At 37.8% G+C, this 22764-nt stretch overlaps 1 protein-coding gene across 1 annotated transcript in view; it reads right to left on the reverse strand.

Moving 5' to 3' along the window:
• LOC126248822 (eIF-2-alpha kinase activator GCN1) overlaps positions 1-22764 on the reverse strand; it is a 282568-nt gene that overhangs the window by 50222 nt on the left and 209582 nt on the right. The window contains exon 25 of the mRNA XM_049950239.1: positions 8838-9127. Within this exon, the coding sequence (XP_049806196.1) occupies positions 8838-9127 (290 nt within the window). The remainder of the gene's footprint in view (positions 1-8837; positions 9128-22764) is intronic.

Genomic DNA, 22764 nt, shown 5'->3' on the forward strand with positions numbered 1-22764 from the left:
CGTGCACTAATCACAAATGGAATAAAAGTTGCATTTAGACCCTTCTATTGGCCAGCAACCTCAGCTGCAGAAGTAACATAACTTAGAGGGTAAACACCATTCCCTGTTACTTATGTATCCAAGCTGTGATGCACAGTGCCATTAGAATTTAAGTTTCTGTTTCAAAGTGATGTAAATAAAGAATCACCACTCAGAATGACATCATATTTGAACAGAATATTACTGAAGAAAGGTGAAAAAAAAAATTAATGAAAATTTTACCAGTAGACAGAATTGTAAGTGCAGAATGTGCAAAACAAAAGAAGTGGAGTACACGGTTGTTTTTCAGTTTGTGGCTGATACACTCAGCATGATTGTCTTAATGCAGAATTGTGTGCTGTTGGTAAAACTCTTTTACAAGAACAGTGATTGTGCACCAGTAGCTCTGTAGGAGTTCCAAACACTCATGGGTACAAAAAAGCAATGGTCCCATATCTGCCAAAGGCATGGAGAAAATGATTACAAAATTAAATATGACAGGTTCTTTTGAAGTGCAATGTGACAAAGGAAGAAAAGCAGCTGATCCAACATCTGTCAAAGATGTAGCCACAGCGCTCCAGGAGTAGTCAAGTGGTGATGTGCAAACATGCAGTGCACGGGGAATTGCCCCAACTTTAGATATGTCTGTGAGCACGGAGCATAAAATTCAACTACATACCATGCATTGCTAGCCATACAAAACTATCCATTTTCTGGAGTTACTTCCTGATGACCTGCCAGTAAGACAAACATTTGCTCTACAACTTCTTTCTCGCATGGAAGTAGACAATAAATGGCCATGAAACATTCTGCGGACAAACAAAGTCCATTTCCATCTCGAATGACATGCCAATGTACAGAATTGGTAAATAAGGTCAAGCTCCCATTCTGCAAATGTAACTGTGTGGTGTGGGTCGATGGTATTATTTAACATAGGGCCATATTTTTTCGAAGAGATGGTCCGGCACGTCGTGTTACCTTTACCATCATTGGTAACCTTATGAGAGTCTTTGGCATACCAATGTCAATCCAATGCTTCAACAGTGTGGATGTGAGCATAAAATCATTTTTATGCAAGTTGGTACTCCTTCGCTCATGGCACAACCAGTGAAGCAGCTGCTCCAGAGGCATTTTGGAAATGCTGGAGTTATCAGCTGTCATTTCCCTACAGCCTGCTGTCCAGATCACCTGATCTTAATCTGTGTGGCTTTTGGCTGTGGGGTTATCTGAAAGATGCTGTGTTAATGCTCCGACGACAAATGTTGCTGAATTACACTGTGCAACACATTCTGAACGTGACCACTGAGGCACTTCGATCTGTTGTGGAACATGCCATTTCTCAATTTGAACTTGTTGCAGCAAACAGTGGGCAGCATACTGAATCTGTATTGTACCAGTCTCACAACATTTAAAAAACAATTTCATTGCTGCTCCTTTTATGGTTTTTCACCTCAGGACAAATAAAAACCTATTCTTCCCATCATGCACACTGCACAGTACTGTCGGTTTAATGTACAACTGGCACTATAGCCACCATGTTGTGATTCCTCTGTTATTTGTAGCTGAATCCATTTATGTTATGAAACTTAGAGGCACTATTTGATGGGAAAATGTTCTTGAAGTTTCTTTTGTTTCCATAATATTACCTCCTTTTTTACCACTATTCTCTCCAAATTTGATGTCACTCTGTGCAGTGGTTCTTTTTTAAAAGCATTCTGAAACTGGAACTTTAATTATAATCAACCTGTGATAATTGGAGGAGACTTAAACCACTCCACAAATTATCAGAGAAAATTACAATTTGACAAGTAGTGGATGAGACAAACTTTCTTGCTAAACATTTACAAAAACTTTTGCTGAAAATTAACTACGACATGTCGATGGCACCCTACCCCTAATGGAAATACACCATGCTTGTGGGAAAGAAATAGATCAAATCTCTTATACGATTTCCACACAGGGATTGTGATCAGTAATCATGATGCATTTACGGCAACAATAACCAAAACGATACAGAGGGCTAGAAAAGTACACAGAGAAGTTTAAATGTTCAATAAAGTGGGTAAGGAGGAGGTAACCTCACTTCTCCAACATGATTTAGAGACATTTGATACAGACAGTGAACATGTATAGTAACTGTGGGTCAAGCTCAAGCAAATAGTCTACCAAAGTAAACAAAGAATAAATCCACAGACAGAAAGATGTTATCTGATATATGTTTGTCTGCCAAGAGTCAATGCATGAAACTTTCAGTAACTACTATAGCATATCATTATCACCCAATTTGTTAGATAAATAATTAATAATAATAATAATAATAATAATACTCTACTCACCACATAGCAGCAAGAAAAAACAAATATAAAGGTTAAAGAAGTGTGTAAGCTTTTGGAGCCAGTGGCACCTCCTTCTGGCAGGAGGGCTGAAGGGGACTGAAGAGAGTGAAAGGAAAGGACTGGTTAGGTTTAGGAAATGGGAAATGTTTGGAAAAGGTGCCCAGAACCCCAGGACAGGTGTGGCTTGCCAGACAGGATAAGGTAAGGCTGATTGTTGGGTACTGCACTGGATGAGATTTGAAAACCTGAGAACTTAAAGGTGGAAGATAGTGTAATAAGCAAGACCGAGATTACTGGCAAAACATCGTGCAAGAGTTAGTACAAGTGGAAAGCTAAATGCATTATATGCGGTAGAGTTTAAAGGAAAGCAAAATAGAAAGGTCGGAAAACAACAGGTATAGGAAACTAAAAAGGAATGAAGAAAGGAATACTTGGTGATGCTGAGAATATTAAAGAAAATAATCAATGTAAAGGATGAGCAGGTGGATGGCGAGAACCGAGAACAAGTTGTAACGGCAGTTACCATCTGCGGCGTTCTGGTAAACTGGTGCCTGAGAGAAGAATCCAGATGGCACATGTGGCGTAACAGGCACTGAGGTCATGTCTGTCGTGTTGCAGAGCATTTCTATTCATGGAGATAACATACTCAATTTTCTACGGAACCACAAAATCACTTGAGAATGGCCTAGAAGGCTGAAACTAGTTGTGCAGAAATAAAAAGTAATACAGCAAAAGTGGAAAATGCCACTTTTTTGAATACTGCATAAATTATTCTGTAGTTATATTTGCTATTAGATGACAAAAACATACGAGGGCTATTCAGAAAGTAGGGAACTTTCCATCTGACGCTGCTAGGCACGCACTGACCGCGTATATTTTTGATATGTGCGTGCTCGGCAGCTCAGTCGGCATTCATCTGTGATAGCAGGAACGTCTCTGCGCAACTGGTTCTTTTGATATTCGAATTTGAAATGTGCGCTGCAATTGAAAATCCCGCCAATTGTCAGGTGCGGTCTATGATATGATTTTGGTTGGCAAAAAAACTAAATACCTATAGAAATTTATCGTAAACTGTGTGAAGTGTATGGAAACAACGTAATGAGTGAATGTTCCATCTGGAATGGTGCATTCAGTTTAAAAATGGCCGAACCAATGTTCATGATGAAGAGAAGAGTGGACGCCCAAGCATTGTGACTGTCGATCTTGTTGCTAAAGTTGATGAAACGATTCGTGAAAACCGTCGCTTCACAACAACGGACCTTGCTCTTTCTTTTCCATAAGTTTCACGGACTTTGTTGTTTGAAATTGTCACTCAAAAGCTAGCCTACCACAAGTTTTGTGCACTATGGGTCCCAAAATGCTTACAGATCACCACAAAGAACAGCAAATGGAGGCAACATTGACATTTCTGGAGGCCTGCCACAAACATGGCGATTCATTATGGGATCGAATCATAACCAGTGACAAGACTTGGGTGAAACATGTCAATTGTGAGACAAAATTACTGTCCACGGAGTGGGGGCACCCAAGGTACTCCCAAAAACCAAGAAAATGTTTGCAAACCATGTCAACAAGGAAGTTGGTGGTGACAGTGTTTTGGGATAGGCAAGGTGAGTTTCTTATTGATTTCCTCGAACGTGCAGCAACCGTAAATTCTGCCCGGTACTGTCAAACTTTGCACAGCCTTAGAAGAGCAGTTCAAAACAAAGCTGACGTCCAAAATTTTGTTTTTGCGTGACAATGCCTGACCTCATATGGCAAACTGCACAAAAGAACTTCATAATTCATTCAAATGGGAAATTTTTCCTCATCTGCCCTACAGCCACGATCTTGCACCAAGCGACTTCCACTTGTTTCCCAAGATGAAGAATTGGCTTGATGACAACGTGGAACTCCAGGCAGACGTGGGTCACTGGCTGAAGCCTCAGGCGGCAGAATTTTACGATGAAGGTCTTTCAAAGGTTGTTCACCGCTATGATAAGTGCCTCAATGTGTTACGTTCCCTACTTTCTGAATAGCCCTCATATATCACTGGTTCACACTTGATTCAAATATTTCTTCGAACAGGAACTGTCCAACAAGACTCACCAATTGGTGCTTGTGTTGAGCACATCTCATGCTACCATGTGGGGAGTGATATATGAACATCCCTGCCATCTGCATAAATTCCTGGCAAACTAGTAGAGGACTACAAACAAGGAGTACAGCTTGTGGTATGGTATTTTATAGTATTGCATACTCCAGCTGTAATTCCCAAATTTGGTCTATAAACTGCCAAAGTCCACTCTGCAATCAAGTTTGAGGCCAAGATTTTGAACTGCTTTGTAAAGTATACATTCTAATTGGGTTTCCTGACAATATGTTAAGTGCTGAAATGTTCTCTAACTTGAATGCTTCACAGCATCCTTACTATGAATTTCTCGACATAGGTTCCATTCTGTAAAACTGATTGAGTTTACTGTCCTAATGAACACACAAAGTATTCTGCAAGTGTAGTCTAGGTGTTCATCTTACACTGCTAATGAGTTCCATAACTAATTAAGACTGCAAACAAAATTCAAAGAAGCTTTGAAGATCCCAACTCATACTTCCAAGGCCCCACACAACTATGCATTTCTCTCTTCAAAAATTTCCAGTTTGCCATTCCACGAAGTCAGCATTGTTAGTGTTTTTACATCCACTCTGTATATAGGAATGACCACTGCTGTAATAGACAATTACATGAATGGATATAAATTGTCCATGTTGGTGTGACATCCAGTATGCAACTGCTAAGAATATCCACATCATGATCCAAGAAACCCGAGTTGCTGCTATAAAAGACAGACTAGAATCATCCTACCAAGCCCAACTTGTCCCACTCTATGCAGAATAGAACTTATGTTCTCTCATCCAACCATCTCCTTTGACTTAACACCTCCCCACCATCCCTTTACTTTCTGGTGGCTAGTAGCATAATTATTCAGTCACTTATTTTGCTTTGTCTCTATTCTCTCTCTCTCTCTCTCTCTCTCTCTCTCTCTCTCTACCTCTCTCCCCTTTCTTTCCATTCCTGAATTCCACTATTCCCTCCACTTTGCATTTTCTCATTCTTTTTCAATCCACTTGTACTTCTCATTCTATCCCTTATATCATCTATGAACTGAAGGTGGTACATTGCTTTGAAATATATTAGCTCTGATCCCTCACTCTCTCTCTCTCTCTCTCTCCTCATCAATGCTTCCCTTCTTCCTCATACTAACCACTTGACCCAAATTGATCCCTGTAGTCTTGCTTATAACGGGGCTTGTTGTATTTAAGAGTTCTAATCTTCCGGTAATGTTCATGTACTACCACATACACATTATAACATAAAGCTAGCCTCAAAGCTTATGCTTGTTAGTTTGATATTACAGTACAGATGTAATAACATTAATGTGGTAATTCACAGTTACAGTGGAGTTTCCACAGTGAAAAAACTTTTACTCTCCATAGAAATTAAAGATGAAGAGTTAAGAACCACGACTGAATGTATGAATTACAGTATATACAGAATATCTAGGTTCTGTCATACGTTTCGAACATTAGTACTTCCCTGGATGATTTCCTCCTGATCACATGGTGTTTGCTCTAACATACATGGGCTGGATAGAAAGTAATGGCAGCACTGTTTTAATTCACATCAGGCTTTATTGACAGACATTCACCATATTACATGTCCTCAATTTAATAGCCCCACATCTCAATTACCTTCCTCCACACAGCTGGAAGGCATCGCACACCATTCAGCACTTCCAGCTCTGTCTATGTCTTGCAGGGACCACCCTATGGCGAAGATATCTTCTCTTAAGTCATAGTATTAGTATGAGTGACAAAGAGGTTCCTTCATTTTGGAAAACAGGTCATAATCACATGGACTCATATTGGGTGAATACGGTGGATATTACAGTCTCTCCCACCCTCGCCTACACAGGAGCTCCCACACAGGGCGAAGATTTGCCATATGGTATCTAGCGTTGTCAAGAAGGAACATGGGATGCAGCACCAGAAGGTGCCATTGCTTACTTTCTCAGTGCAGGACGAAGGTGATGTCACAAGAAATTGCATTGGTAGGCTGCAATGAACACCTGTCCCAGCAGTACAACGTGATGCAGGATTAACCCAAGAATATCATAAGCCACAATAACAATTACTTTTGTACCAGCTGTTTCACGGCTGCTTCTGCGGGCAAGGAGAAACAGGGCATTTCCATTCACTGGATTGATGCTTTAATTGTTATTTATATGAGCGATCCCAGGTTTCATCCTTAGTGATGATCCTTCCAAGAAAGTCATCACCCTCTCTGTGGTAGCAGTTCAGCAATAGTGTATTTGATTGTTTTCTGGAAATAGTCTTAAATGGTTAACTATGTAACTTTATATTTATAACATGCTTTTTTCCTTCTAGAATTTCAGTATTCTTTTACATAAAAGGAAATGAAATTCAAATAATTTGAATGCCTGCTAAAACATTCCATTCGAGTCATGTGATGCCTGTGATGTCACTGGCCAAGCTCGCTGAACCTACTGTCATAAAGTTAATTCACGGTGATGTCTTGTTTCAGAAAATTGATTACAAATGGTGTGTAGTACCACACTGTACATATACATCAATGAAAACCCTTGAAAAATTGTTTTTGAGTGTTTCAGAGAATGAGAAGGTGCAAAAAATTGGTCGCGTTGTACAGGTAAAATGCCACCACGTCAATAGCCAAGTTCCTTTACTTAATTAAAAATGTCTTGCCTTCTGAAGTTTACCATTAATTTATGTCTGAGATACGCTTTCCCACTGTTACAAAGAAGGACAGCATCAGACAACGAAATTAAACTCTTCCTAAAAATTATTGCTACATCCACTTCATTGCACATCATTGGTAGCTCAGTTGGAAGAGCAGTGCTTTATATCTGGTGATATCTTCACTACTAGAAATGCATTCCAAAAATGGTAATTGTTTGTAAGCAAAGTAGGTGCATTTATCTTCAGCTGCCCACTTCTCAGACTACTATTGATGTGGAGCTGTATACAATACAACATACCACTGAAACAACTGCTACAATGAGTTCTTGCTAATGCTGTTTTCATATTTCGTGTAAAACTTTCAAAAATTTATGACCCTTGCACAATTTGAACCAGTGTTACCCTTATCCGTAATTACAAGTGCTACCCATTGCGCCACAGTGCGAGCGCTTTTGGTGCTGTATCTTGTGAGTATCTTGTAGTGGAAATCAAAATTGAGATTTAAGGATAACTTTATTATGCTTTGTGTCTTATTTCATGACTGATAATCATCAATCTAGATATCACATATGGACCCATTTGCAAAAGTTCCACAATTACTTAGTTAGTTTTGAGCAAGACTAATGATGTTGCAGAGAGCAGGGAAAAGAATATCTGTCCTTGCACATATCGCCACCCTAAATGAGTCGAGCATAAAACTTTCCATTTTCACAAGGTTTCAACTATCAGTGTTCACAAATTTCCTTGTTGTAAATGTGTTTTCCATCACTAAATAGCTAAACTATTTGAAAAAAAAAAGTACGGAAAAACCTAATAACTTTGGCTAACATTCCTGCAACACACGTGTAGCTTTGTCTTACTCCTAGTCTGTGACATCACCAGAGCTTCAGCCAATAACAGTGTGTTTTCGATCATGTGACTAAAACTTGATATTTAATGAATTTTAGGCTTTAATAACATAAAAATAAGAGAGATTTTTTGAGACTATTGACTGTAAATATGATTTGAATGTTATAGTCACTCCCAACAACAACAATCTGAGTTTAAGTGTGTAACGACATCACTGTTGTACCTTGGTCATTGCATGTGGTACCAAATGCACTGCACTTTTGTAGAACCCATGAACATTGTGCAAAATATGGAGCACTTTGTGGCACATGACTATCTCTGTGGTTAACTCAGGTGCAGCAGGGATTCAACAAGCTCAACTGTCATGTCGTTTGTGGGGGGGGGGCGTACAGAACGAGGCCAATGTTAAATTACATCCCTGCCATCCTGAAACACTCTCACCCATTCTGCCACCATACAATATGGCAATCCAGCATCACCAAAAGCCTCATGCAGTCACTGAAATCATTGTTGTGCAATTTGACCATGTGCCACTTCAATCTTGATCTACACACATTGCTCAGTTTTCCTAAAACTGTTTGGGCACTTGAACTGGCCTCTTGCACTTCCAGACTGCACTTCCAGACAATAGACACTGAAAGTGCCTCCCACACAACCATCACCACTAACTCTACTACTTCAACTGACCTTCTACAATCAGATACAGACAGCATACATGTCATTTCATGCACGACCTTCATTTTACAGCATTGTTGCTTCTACTTTTTATCCAATCCTCATATTTCTCTGTGACGTATGTACCATTAAAAAAGAGCAATGAAAATTTATTTATGTATAATCACAGTAACACATACAAAGTGTGTATACAAATTTACGCACCTCTGGTACAGGATCCAGTAATGATGTTTTCAGTCCTGGGATGATAGTTGGGAGATATGGTGTTAAATCTTTCTGATCTGTCAAGGAATACATATTTCCTATTATCTGCGCAGCCATTTTACGTGTCTCTGTAGATCTGTCCATAAATGCTCTTTGCACAACTGGCATAATGAGTGCCAACGACGGAGCATCAATGAAGTGAACAAACTGTGTGTCAAGAAGAGTCTGTAAGCATGTGGCGGTCTTATTTGATGGATCCTGTAGAGCCTCCAGTAAAACTGGGACAATTGCTTAAAAAGAAAGAAACCATCATGTAAATACAAAAGGCTAAATATATAACTTAGCACTGGAAACAAAAAAAGCAACAAAAGATTAAGGTATGTTCGTCTGGCAATTATGTGATGTATAAGTGGAAACTGACTTACAATCTTTGGAAAACAGTGTTGTCCTTAAAAAGTACAAGATTAAACAAAATAAAGCAATAATCTAACAACAAGACTTCAAGATATAGTATTATTGTTATACAGAGCAGTAAAAAAGTTCAAACACAACAAAACAGACATGTTATAGCCATGTTTCACTGACATTGCATAAAAGGATGTGATACCCATACATTTCAGAGCACCAGCAGCTATGATGAATTTGTGTTGTACATATTATCACTAATAACTCACATTAAATAACTGAATCTGAAGTCTCCGAATCCATTACCATAGTTAATAACAATTTAATTCACATGTTGAAAGGAAACAATACACATGAAATTTAATCAAAGCAAGTGTCAATTTAGGGGTGAAGTCCTATGTTTAGTATGAGCTGTGGAGAACATAAATGAGACAAGAGTTCATAACTGGAGGTAAATAATTACACATTTCGTCAATAAATACAGTTTTTAATCTTACAAGTTAGGCTGTTTTTACAGCAGGTGGTGATCCAGGAGAAGTGATTCTGCACAGCTGGGTGAGATCAAGCCATCTCCAAAATTGGGCAGGGAGAATGTTACTTTCTCAATTTTGGACTGTAAAAACATTTTAACAACTATCAGACTAAACCACATCCATTTCTAGAGTCAAGAAAAAACATCTCTATTAAAACAAGGAGGTCATTAGATATTGAGCACAAGGTCAGATTGCAGAAAGACGTTGAAGGCAATAGTGATGCCTTAAAGACAGTTGCCATAAGTAATTTAGTGATATTACAGAAACCATACATCTGGATGGCTGGACAGTGAATGAACCCAGTCCTCCATAGTCTCTCTCTAAATGTCTTACCACGGAGCAATAATTCTCAAAAAATTCTGGAGAAAAATTTAGTTAAATAATATGATTATTTTTAAATTACATGTTGTACTACAATCTCTTATATTAACCACACATTGCAACCCAACTTGAATGAGATATTGTGTTTACTGGTGTGAATAAGAGAAACCAAATGGATGGGAGGGAGGCAGACAGCTGAGAGGGACAGGCAGCAAGAAAATTGGGATTGGAATTTGATACCAATGAGCTCCAACCTGACAAAGGGGAGCAACCTGTGGGTGTAAAGCAAAGTGAAAGTCTTTTCAAAAAATTCTGGAACTTTGTCCACAAAATTTTTCAATGATTACCTTTTACTTATTGTGCAAGGTCTACAAAATACGCTCCTTCACAATTGATACGCCGGTCCCAACACTGTTTCCACTTCTGCAAGAAGTCCTGGTATGCCTCTTGCTGGATTGCACAAAGCACCATCTGCAAATTTTCTTTTATCTAGTCTTTCATTGTCCATCTTTGCCCTTTCAATGAGGTTTTCAACTTCGGAAATTAAAAAAAAGTCCACAGCGGCCAGGTCTGGAGAATACGGAGGATGGGGCAGCACAGTGATTTCGTTTTTAGTGCATTAGTCATGACCCAACAGGGGTGAAAGTGCAGGAGCATTTTCATTATGCGAGTGCCACGAATTGGCTCACCACATTTCAGGCTGTTTCCTTCTTACATGTTCTCGCAGGCATCCCAATATGTCTGGATAGTACCATCGATTAACAGTTTGTCCCTGTGGCATGAATTCATGATGAACTAATCCTTCAAAGTCAAAGAAAACTGTCAGCATGGCTTTGACATTTGTCCTGACCTGATGAGTTGTTTTTGGTCTTGGAGAACCTTTCCCAACTCATTGTGAAGACTGATCCTTGGTTTCAAAATCATAAATGCAGACCTACATCTCATCACCAGTTATGATTCTCTTAAGGAACATCTCATTCTCATCTGTGTGATCAAAAAGTTCTTCAGAGACTGCGAGTTGGGGGTCTGTCTGGTCTTGACTCATGAGCTGTGGGGCAAACTTGGCAGCTACCGAATGCATTCCAAGATGCTGTGTCAGAACTTCACGATCTGATCCAACTGAAATGTTACATTCTTCTGCATTATCTCAAACATTCAGGCTTCGACTGGCATGCACAATTCCATTGACGTTCTCGACATGGGCATCGTCTGTATACATTGAAGACAGTCCTGAACAAAGGTCATCTTTAACTTCTGTCCGGCCGTTTTTAAACAGTATGAACCATTTGTTACACCGAGCACAGCTTGAGCCTCATCATCACAGGTTTCCTGCATCATCTGATGTGTCTCTGAAAGTTTTTTTGAGTTTCACACAAAATTTAATGCAGATGTGTTGCTCTGCCATATCGAAATTTGCAAAGTGTGTGACAACATTCTGCTCAATACAGCACTGAACAATAACTAACAACAAGCAACAATGAAACTTCCGACAGTTACACATTACCCACAGGTATGTGCAGGTACGACAACCGCATTTCCCTCCAAAACACCATTGGCGCAAAATTACGAATGTTCCGGAATTTTTTGAACAGAACTCGTATATGTAACCTTGGTACACCAATATTATGAAAAGTCAAACAATGGAAAATACAGGATGGAATGTAACAATACAAGAGAAGGAAAGTTGCTAACAATCATAGCTTTTGGCCATTAAGACCTTTGTCAGCAGTAGACACACATACTCATGCAAGCGCAACTAGCACACATCTGTAGTCTCAGATGTGTGTGCTAGTTGTGCTTGCGTGAGTATGTGTGTGTGTACTGCTGACAAAGGCCTTAATGACCGAAAGCAATGATTGTGTGAATTTTTTTATTGTGCCTATCGCGATATTATGAAAAGGATAGTTGTGACTCACCATACAGTTGAGATGCTGAGTTGCATATAGGCACAACAGAAAGAATGTCAGACAAAGCTTTTGGCCAAACAGGCCTTCATCAGCACGCACACACACACACACACGCACACACACACACACACACACACACACACACACACACACACACAAATCCATGTGCATGCGCATGATCACAGTCTCTGCCTTGTCAGCCAGAGACTATGGCCGTGTGTGTGTGTGTGTGTGTGTGTGTGTGTGTGTGTGTGTGTGTGTGTGTGTGTGTGCGCGCGCGCGCGCGCGCTGATGAAGGCCTGTTTGGCCGAAAGCTTTGTCTGACAGTCGTTTTGTTGCGTCTACCTGCGACCCTCCATCTCAACTATATAGTGAGCAGCAACTATCCTTTTCATAATATTCTTTATTCCATCCAGAATTTTCCATTGTTTTATCTTTGGACACTCATTCTTGGTTCATCTGATTGACATGTTTGTTCTTTCAAAGCTGCAGTGTGAAACAGAAGACAAGGTTTATATATATCCTTTGTTCTACTACATTCCAAATGATTTTGATTGTAATAGAACATTCTATAAGATGTATCATAATAATCTGTCAATTTTCTGGTACAAAATTAAATATTTCTCTTAATAATGCAATGTCCAGAAATGTGTTGTTTTGAGCTAATACAGGGAAGAAAGAAACTGTATTTTATAATAAATGTGTTGGAAGGAAGTCACTGAAAAGTAAGTATGAAATTTAGAGTATGATCTTACCACTGGAACTTCACACAAGTGTGTTACAAATGGTTTTCTTTCCAAGAAATTATAATATTTCATTATAATGAAAACTGCAAATATATTTATAAATATTATTTAAATTTGTAGCTACCACTACATATTCTAATTCTGATAGAAAATGTGAGTGGAAATCAGAAATCTGAATGCAGAAAATTCAACTTTCAGTGTCATTTCTGTAATTAAGAAGCCTACCTTTCAAACCTTTCATGAAAACAAACAATGTTATGTACTTTAACACCCAAATCAAAGTAAACAAATGTAACTGAAGATACTCTGTGACTTATAATAAACTAACACTGGTAGTTTGTTGTTTCCATGGTAAAAATAACAGCTTAAACAAAAATGACGAATACTGGTTTTTGTATAGAAAAAGACGCATTTGCAGATACTGTATTACTGAAAAGAAATTTTTATGTTAATGTCATCTATGACATTAGAAAATTAGGAACAGTTATTCTGATAAACCTGTACATAAACTTTCTGCTCAGCATCGGAATACTTCACACAGTTTCAATGGAGGTTGTGACGAAGTAAGCTTGGATATTTTTACTTCCAGTCTTGTTTAGCCATCTGCCTCCTTAAAAATTCATTTTTTCACTTCTGACTAATTACCATTAACATAAGCAGTACAATCTGCATTTTCATAAAAGAGAAAGGTTGGCCCTCAGTTTTAAAGAATATAACACCAGATCTAATATTGTGCTTAGTTTTATGTACATAATTGATTTTCTAATTTATTTTGACTATTCTTAGTTAGTGTCTTTTGTTATAGGGTGAAATCAGTGATTGTATCATAACTTAAATTCTATTGTTGACTTATAAACAAATATAAATTCTGTAGTAATTATAAACATTTGGAGGAACAACTAACACTACTCTTAAAGGGATCTATTTGGCTCTATTTGAAAACATGTTAGCAAAGCCAGCCCTTCATTAATTCCAAAGTAATTAACAGTTTTGTGGAAAGTATTGTTTGCATAACTATATATGCTGATTTCATAATTTAAACAAATAATTTGGCTTAAACCTTGTAGTAGAAGAAACTATTAAAAAGAACCAATTTTTTTATGTATTCAGTTAATTTAATGAGTTCAGTTTTAATTGTAATTTCTGTAAATTTAACTTCGAACAATGTGTAGTTTCAGTATCTATTATTGTGAGGATAAATAAGGGCCCAATTTTTGGTCCCAAAACATTCAGTACATGGCTGAGTTTCAGACGAGGAACCTGTATTGGTTAAATCAACAACAAGACATCAGTGAATAAGTGTAACACAATTAGGCCAGGTGTTAAAACAATGACAGTTCCTGCTCCATACGTACCTTTCCATTCTTCAAGTACTGTGAGCTTTGTGGTTAGGTTTTTACTGCTTGTAGATGTTAAATGGCAGTTATAAGAGTTGAGGGGCATGAAAGGGAAGCAGTGGTTGGGAAAGGAGTGAGACAGGGTTGTAGCCTCTCCCCGATGTTATTCAATCTGTATATTGAGCAAGCAGTAAAGGAAACAAAAGAAAAATTCGGAGTAGGTATTAAAATTCATGGAGAAGAAGTAAAAACTTTGAGGTTCGCCGATGACATTGTAATTCTGTCAGAGACAGCAAAGGACTTGGAAGAGCAGTTGAACGGAATGGACAGTGTCTTGAAAGTAGGATATAAGATGAACATCAACAAAAACAAAACGAGGATAATGGAATGTAGTCAAATTAAATCGGGTGATGCTGAGGGGATTAGATTAGGAAATGAGACACTTAAAGTAGTAAAGGAGTTTTGCTATTTAGGGAGTAAAATAACTGATGACGGTCGAAGTAGAGAGGATATAAAATGTAGACTGGCAATGGCAAGGAAAGCGTTTCTGAAGAAGAGAAATTTGTTAACATCGAGTATAGATTTAAGTGTCAGGAAGTCGTTTCTGAAAGTATTTGTATGGAGTGTAGCCATGTATGGAAGTGAAACATGGACGATAACCAGTTTTGACAAGAAGAGAATAGAAGCTTTCGAAATGTGGTGCTACAGAAGAATGCACAACTTGACTAGAAGAAGGGATCGGTTGGTAGGACATGTTTTGAGGCATCAAGGGATCACAAATTTAGCATTGGAGGGCAGTGTGGAGGGTAAAAATCGTAGAGGGAGACCAAGAGATCAATACACTAAGCAGATTCAGAAGGATGTAGGTTGCAGTAGGTACTGGGAGATGAAGAAGCTTGCACAGGATAGAGTAGCATGGAGAGCTGCATCAAACCAGTCTCAGGACTGAAGACCACAACAACAACAACAACAACAACAGATGTTAAATTGTAAACTATTGTAGCAGTATGTGGAGATCTGTCTGCAAACTATTAATGAGGCTTATCGAAAGTTAAACAATATTGCACTGGCCATATAACTATGTATTACTGGGGGGTTGTGAACAGTGAAACTAAAGCACTGTGAAACACATCTGTGCACCTGTTGGCTACATTATTTATAGTAGTCAGTGTCGGATATACAAACTCCATTTTTCAGCCAGCGTATCAATGCAATACATCAACACCAAAGACAACCAAGGAAAACATAAAGAAGGCGAACCGTCACAGCGAGTCTGCTTTCTAAATACAATGCAATGACATGTCACAGTATGTATAATTTCTTTGAATGTTTATAGCCTCCATAATAAAGAACAGCAGTGCATCCAATATGCAACCCAACTTATAGCTCTTAATATTGGCTCAACATTACACATGGATATCCTCATGTGTGCTCTGATCCAGCCTATTCCACCATAAACAACTGTTAGTTTCCTCTAATTTCATCTGCAATATTTATGCAACATATGGTACCACAGGATAAATTGCACTTGTAGTTGTATATTTACTGTTTAACAAGAAATCATGTTTATACTATATTTCATCCCAAAGAGTATTTTACGTGTATTTGCAATATTACCAGCGTTATGTTATATTTAAATCAAACCTCCTTTAAAATAACAATGAAACTGGATTGCCATATTAGGAGATGGGGCGCAATCACATCTCCTGCCCCAGATGCAGTGCTGGTTCTAAGCAGCCCTGTCTGCCAGTGCTTTAACTTCCTTCAAACATCAAATACCTTTAATTATTTAACCTGTCATTATTTCTGGAGTCTCATTTTTTTCATTTTTATTTGTGTTTGTGATTCATCTCTTGAACTATATAAACATTTAATGAATTCTTGGAATGCTTGTAAGGCAAAACAAGTTACTATAACTGATGTAGACCTAGTGTTGGACTCTTGGTAGTCGTACAGCTTCCGACACTGTCACTGCAGCTACCACATTTATCTTAACCATCCAGACTGTACAGTCTTGCAGAATAAGGTTTGTATCTTCATAGCATTGCTTTATAGTGCAGTATCTTGTCAGCTTCTGAAGCACAGAAGAAACAGATTATATGGAGGCCATAAACATATGAACATGATAAGAAGTCCATCGGGCAAGTTACAGATTACCGCTAAATTACTAACTGGCAACTAATTCACTGCTGACAATTTACTGAACTCAGGACCCATCAGGAAGTAAAGTGTTCTCAAGTTGTGAGCCATCTTCATGTATCCTTTCAAATAATACTAAGTTCTGGATGGAGTAACTACAGTATTATGAAAATGATGATTGCTACTCACCACATAGAGGAGGTATTGAGCCACATACATGCACAATGAAACAGAGAACACACACACACACACACACACACACACACACACACACACACACACACACACAGAACTACTGTCTCCAGCCACAGTCGCTTGAGTGTGGTAGGGCCAAAGTGGCCAGAGGCTGTGGCTCTGTGTGTGTGTGTGTGTGTGTGTGTGTGTGTGTGTGTGTGTGTGTGTGTGTGTGTGTTTCTTTTTCTTTTTATTTTCCAGAGAAGGACTTTCTTGTCTGAAAGCTTGCATGCTCAGCGGTCTTTTCACTATGCCCATCTGCAACTCAATGTCTCTATGTGATTAAAAAAGTTGCAATCTAGCCTTTATTTGTCCTTTTCCAGTTGCAGATGTTTTTAATTCCCACTAGTCTTCTTCATCTATTTACAATTTGTACGGAAACCAGATGGCAGTTATAAGAGTCGAGGGGCTTGAAAGGGAAGCAGTGGTTGGGAAGGGGGTGAGACAGGGTTGTTGCCTCTCCCCAATGTTATTCAATCTGTATATTGAGCAAGCAGTAAAGGAAACAAAAGAAAAATTCAGAGTAGGTATTAAAATCCATGTAGAAGAAATAAAAACTTTGAGGTTCGCCAATGACACTGTCATTCTGTCAGAGACAGCAAAGGACTTGGAAGAGCAGTTGAATGGAATGGGCAGTGTCTTGAAAGGAGGATATAAGATGAACATCAACAAAAGCAAAACGAGGATAATGGAATGTAGTCTAATTAAGTCGGGCGATGCTGAGGGATTTAGATTAGAAAATGAGACACTTAAAGTAGTAAAGGAGTTTTGCTATTTGGGGAGCAAAATAACTGATGATGGTCGAAGTAGAGAAGATATAAAATGTAGACTGGCAATGGCAAGGAAAGCGTTTCTGAAGAAGAGAAATTTGTTAACATCGAGTATAGATTTAAGTGTCAGGAAGTCGTTTCTGGAAGTATTCGTACGGAGTGTAGCCATGTATGGAAGTGAAACATGGACGATAAATAGTTTGGACAGGAAGAGAATAGAAGCTTTCGAAATGTGGTGCTACAGAAGAATGCTGAAGATTAGATGGGTAGATCACATAAGTAATGAGGAAGTATTGAATAGATTATGCTTATCCATTACGGATATTTTAGAACCGTGACTGTATATTAATGTAAATAAATTATACACAACTGCAACCAGTCACTTTTTTCATTAGTAATGCTTTATTACATTAACCGGTTTTCGAACCCTTTCAGGTTCATCTTCAGATGATTTCGGGAGAATCCGGGAAGCTACATCATTATTGGTAGTAGCATAATGCTGGGTGCTGGTTCTATGGCAGAAATATGGGTCACACTTTAATGTATCGCCATGACTATAGATTATCTGTCGATATGGGTGTGAATTTAGTTTTTACTTACTGCGACAGTATAGGCGGCTTTTTTCGTATCTGTCTGCATCCATTTTGAAGTCCAGAACACTTTCACACAAGCTATATTAGTTCACACTTTAACAGTGACACTTCACCAGCATCCAGCATGCGCTTTACAACTGTTGCTTATAACAAAGATCTTGACAGAGAGATATGGCATAAGCCTACTTTGTACAGAGATGAAATTTGTTGTTCTTTACATGTGTTAAAGTCGATATAAGGGCAAGTTTTTTCATCAGAATGGTGATAACATGAGAGCACTAGAGAAACTAATAATAAATTACTACAAGAATAAATTTCGGTGATCTGTTATGCTATTTCTATTTGTATGTTACAGGCAGTTTTATAATATTAAACATGAACAAAATTCTTTAGCTGTTGACTAATTTTATTCTAATATTAGAGTGATCTGGGATATTGGTAAAGGCAGCTTATGTTTGTTCCAGCTAGAATTAATATGTATAAAGTACTGATTTATGTTAGCAATGGAGGGCTTTAACATTTAGAGATATGGTACATGTCTTATTCTGTGGTAGTAACATTGACACCAGTGTGGTTAGGATGTAAGGAGAGGTGGGGGGGGGGGGGGGGTCATTGGGAGGGGGAGTTGGGGAGCTGGTGTATGTTTTATTGGGTGGTTACTTGTTTTGAACTAGTAGATCTTCAAAGTTCTGAAGGAAAAATTTGTTTCTCAGTTCAGTTTGATCATTAAGTAGGCAGTCAGGTGCTGTATTTGTGTAGACAAATATTTCAATTTCTTCAAGAAGGTCAAGTATTGTGCCTTTGTTGGCAAAATGTAGTATTCGGAGATTCTGTTCTATGTTGTTTGCAGAATGATTGTGTTGGGCAAGATGTGAGGCAAAGCTGGACTTGTTCAGGTTGTTAAGACGGAGTGCATCCATGTGTTCTTTATATCTTGTTGTGAAGCTTCTACCAGTTTGTCCAATGTAGAAGCTTGGACATGAGTTGCAAGTGAGCTTGTACACACCTGACTTTTGATATTTTTGTATAGTGGTTTTGGTGGTGTGTATGATTTGATTTTGTACTTTGTTGGTGGTGAAGAAACTTATTTTTATGTTGTATGTCTTGAAGAGGTTGGCAATTTGGTGAGAAATCTTCCCTAGGAAAGGCAGGCTAACAAATGTGGTTTTCTTGTTTGTGGGTGGTTGTTCAGCAGTTGGTTGATTTAGTTTTGCTGTATGGATTAGTTTATCTATTATTGCAGGGTTGTACCCATTGGTGGAGGCAATTGATTTAATAATTTCTGTTTCTTTTTGTCTTTCATTTGTATCCATTGGGATTTTCAGCATGCGATTAACCATTGTTCTGAAGAATGCTTTTTTATGTTGGTCTGGATGGCAAGAGGATTTGTGTATGGTAACATTGGTGGTTGTTGGCTTTCTGAAGATTTGAAATTTATGCTTCTGATTTTTATTTGAGATTGTTAGATCAAGATAGTTAATGCCTTCTGGTGTTTCATGTTCTACTGTGAATTGGATTTTATTGTGTATTTTATTAAGTTCTTTGGCTAGATTATTTATTTCTTCTGTTGCTCCATTGAACAGAATGAGTGTGTCATCAACATAGCGTTTGTAATAAAGCAGCTTATCTTTTAGCTGTGTTTGGGACCTGAAAAAGTTATTTTCAAGGTTATTGATATATATGTCTGCTAGCAAGCCTGCAAGACTACTACCCATTGCCAGTCCGTCTTCCTGAATGTAAAATTTGTTGTTGAACAGGAAGTAGTTGTGTGACAATATGAGTTCCAGGATCTCTATGAGTTCATAGATTTCAGCTCTCCCCATTGTCCCATGTTTCAGTAAGTTATTTCTTATTAAACTAATTGTTTCCTTGATGGGTATGTTTGTATATAGGTTTACTATGTCAAGAGATGCAAATTTAGCTGTGACTGGGATGGGGATATCTTTTATACTATTGATGAGCTCATAACTGTTTTTAATGGAGTAGTTATTTTCAAATACATATGCCTTGCGGATAATATCATTAAGTTTTTTGGTGATTTTATAGCTTGGGCTATTGATAGAGTTCACAATGGGACGTATCGGACATTCTGGTTTGTGGATCTTAGGCTGTGATCTCAGTTTTGTGTGAAAGTGTTCTGGACTTCAAAATGGATGCAGACAGATACGAAAAAAGCCGCCTATACTGTCGCAGTAAGTAAAAACTAAATTCACACCCATATCGACAGATAATCTATAGTCATGGCGATACATTAAAGTGTGACCCATATTTCTGCCATAGAACCAGCACCCAGCATTATGCTACTACCAATAATGATGTAGCTTCCCGGATTCTCCCGAAATCATCTGAAGATGAACCTGAAAGGGTTCGAAAACCGGTTAATGTAATAAAGCATTACTAATGAAAAAAGTGACTGGTTGCAGTTGTGTATAATTTATTTACATTAATATACAGCCACGGTTCTAAAATATCCGTAATGGATAAGCATAATCTGTTGATACCACGCCAGGTAATTAGAACAATGCGCGAATTTCGGCAATGTAAACTTAAACTAACGAAAACAATCCTTGCAATAAGATTTAACAAAAAATGTCTCTCAGAAAACGTGACTCCAAATTATATCAGAATAAAAATAACGAGTCAAAGTATGTCAGCCAAGATAGCAAAAGCACGATGTGAAATTATTTGGTTAAAAACTGAAATAAGGTCTCTTTACAAAAAGAAAGATCTGCTCAATTCAAAGCTGTATAATATGCACTTAGAACTTAGCCATAAACTTGTTGCTCATGTCTTCATGGTCTTCCTAGACTATGTCAATATATATGTAAACAAAGAACGTATTATCATCTCACATAGACACGAGAAAAAGATAAATGCTCTAATTTCAAAGAATGCAGTGAAGTCCCCCAGTATCTCTTCTGAAACAGAACATAAGTTTTTTGATAAAGTGATAAATACTACAGAAATATGCTTCAGTAGTAATGAATTAAAGCTGTTAAACAAAGGCCTTAAGCACAACATTGCCCCCTCACTAAATAAAAGCAACATTAAAGACCTCATAGTTAACACAAAAATTGCATGTACAGCAGCTAAACTAAAACACAATGAACAAAATGCTGTAGCTCATAAGGCAAACAACATCATTATGAGGAACATTCACCAGAACAAAATGTACAATAAGATGAATACTGAACATAAGATATTATGTGACATAAATAAGAAACTTTCAGTTCAAAATGCCCTCATTGTCAGAGCAGACAAAGGTAACACAGCTGTTGTCATGTATGAATCAGACTATATTAGCAAAACTTGTGAATTATTCAGAAATAATAATATAAAGGAAATAGCATATGACCTTACTCCCAAATTCCATGATAAAATTAAAAAGTTACTTAAAAACTGCAACTTCTTGTTGACACCATTAGAAGCAAAGCACTGTATAGTGATGAACCCTTCAGCACCAAAACTGAGATCACAGCCTAAGATCCACAAACCAGAATGTCCGATACGTCCCATTGTGAACTCTATCAATAGCCCAAGCTATAAAATCACCAAAAAACTTAATGATATTATCCGCAAGGCACATGTATTTGAAAATAACTACTCCATTAAAAACAGTTATGAGCTCATCAATAGTATAAAAGATATCCCCATCCCAGTCACAGCTAAATTTGCATCTCTTGACATAGTAAACCTATATACAAACATACCCATCAAGGAAACAATTAGTTTAATAAGAAATAACTTACTGAAACATGGGACAATGGGGAGAGCTGAAATCTATGAACTCATAGAGATCCTGGAACTCATATTGTCACACAACTACTTCCTGTTCAACAACAAATTTTACATTCAGGAAGACGGACTGGCAATGGGTAGTAGTCTTGCAGGCTTGCTAGCAGACATATATATCAATAACCTTGAAAATAACTTTTTCAGGTCCCAAACACAGCTAAAAGATAAGCTGCTTTATTACAAACGCTATGTTGATGACACACTCATTCTGTTCAATGGAGCAACAGAAGAAATAAATAATCTAGCCAAAGAACTTAATAAAATACACAATAAAATCCAATTCACAGTAGAACATGAAACACCAGAAGGCATTAACTATCTTGATCTAACAATCTCAAATAAAAATCAGAAGCATAAATTTCAAATCTTCAGAAAGCCAACAACCACCAATGTTACCATACACAAATCCTCTTGCCATCCAGACCAACATAAAAAAGCATTCTTCAGAACAATGGTTAATCGCATGCTGAAAATCCCAATGGATACAAATGAAAGACAAAAAGAAACAGAAATTATTAAATCAATTGCCTCCACCAATGGGTACAACCCTGCAATAATAGATAAACTAATCCATACAGCAAAACTAAATCAACCAACTGCTGAACAACCACCCACAAACAAGAAAACCACATTTGTTAGCCTGCCTTTCCTAGGGAAGATTTCTCACCAAATTGCCAACCTCTTCAAGACATACAACATAAAAATAAGTTTCTTCACCACCAACAAAGTACAAAATCAAATCATACACACCACCAAAACCACTATACAAAAATATCAAAAGTCAGGTGTGTACAAGCTCACTTGCAACTCATGTCCAAGCTTCTACATTGGACAAACTGGTAGAAGCTTCACAACAAGATATAAAGAACACATGGATGCACTCCGTCTTAACAACCTGAACAAGTCCAGCTTTGCCTCACATCTTGCCCAACACAATCATTCTGCAAACAACATAGAACAGAATCTCCGAATACTACATTTTGCCAACAAAGGCACAATACTTGACCTTCTTGAAGAAATTGAAATATTTGTCTACACAAATACAGCACCTGACTGCCTACTTAATGATCAAACTGAACTGAGAAACAAATTTTTCCTTCAGAACTTTGAAGATCTACTAGTTCAAAACAAGTAACCACCCAATAAA

The sequence above is a fragment of the Schistocerca nitens genome, chromosome 1 (assembly GCF_023898315.1).
Source record: "Schistocerca nitens isolate TAMUIC-IGC-003100 chromosome 1, iqSchNite1.1, whole genome shotgun sequence".
Lineage (NCBI taxonomy): Eukaryota > Metazoa > Arthropoda > Insecta > Orthoptera > Acrididae > Schistocerca > Schistocerca nitens.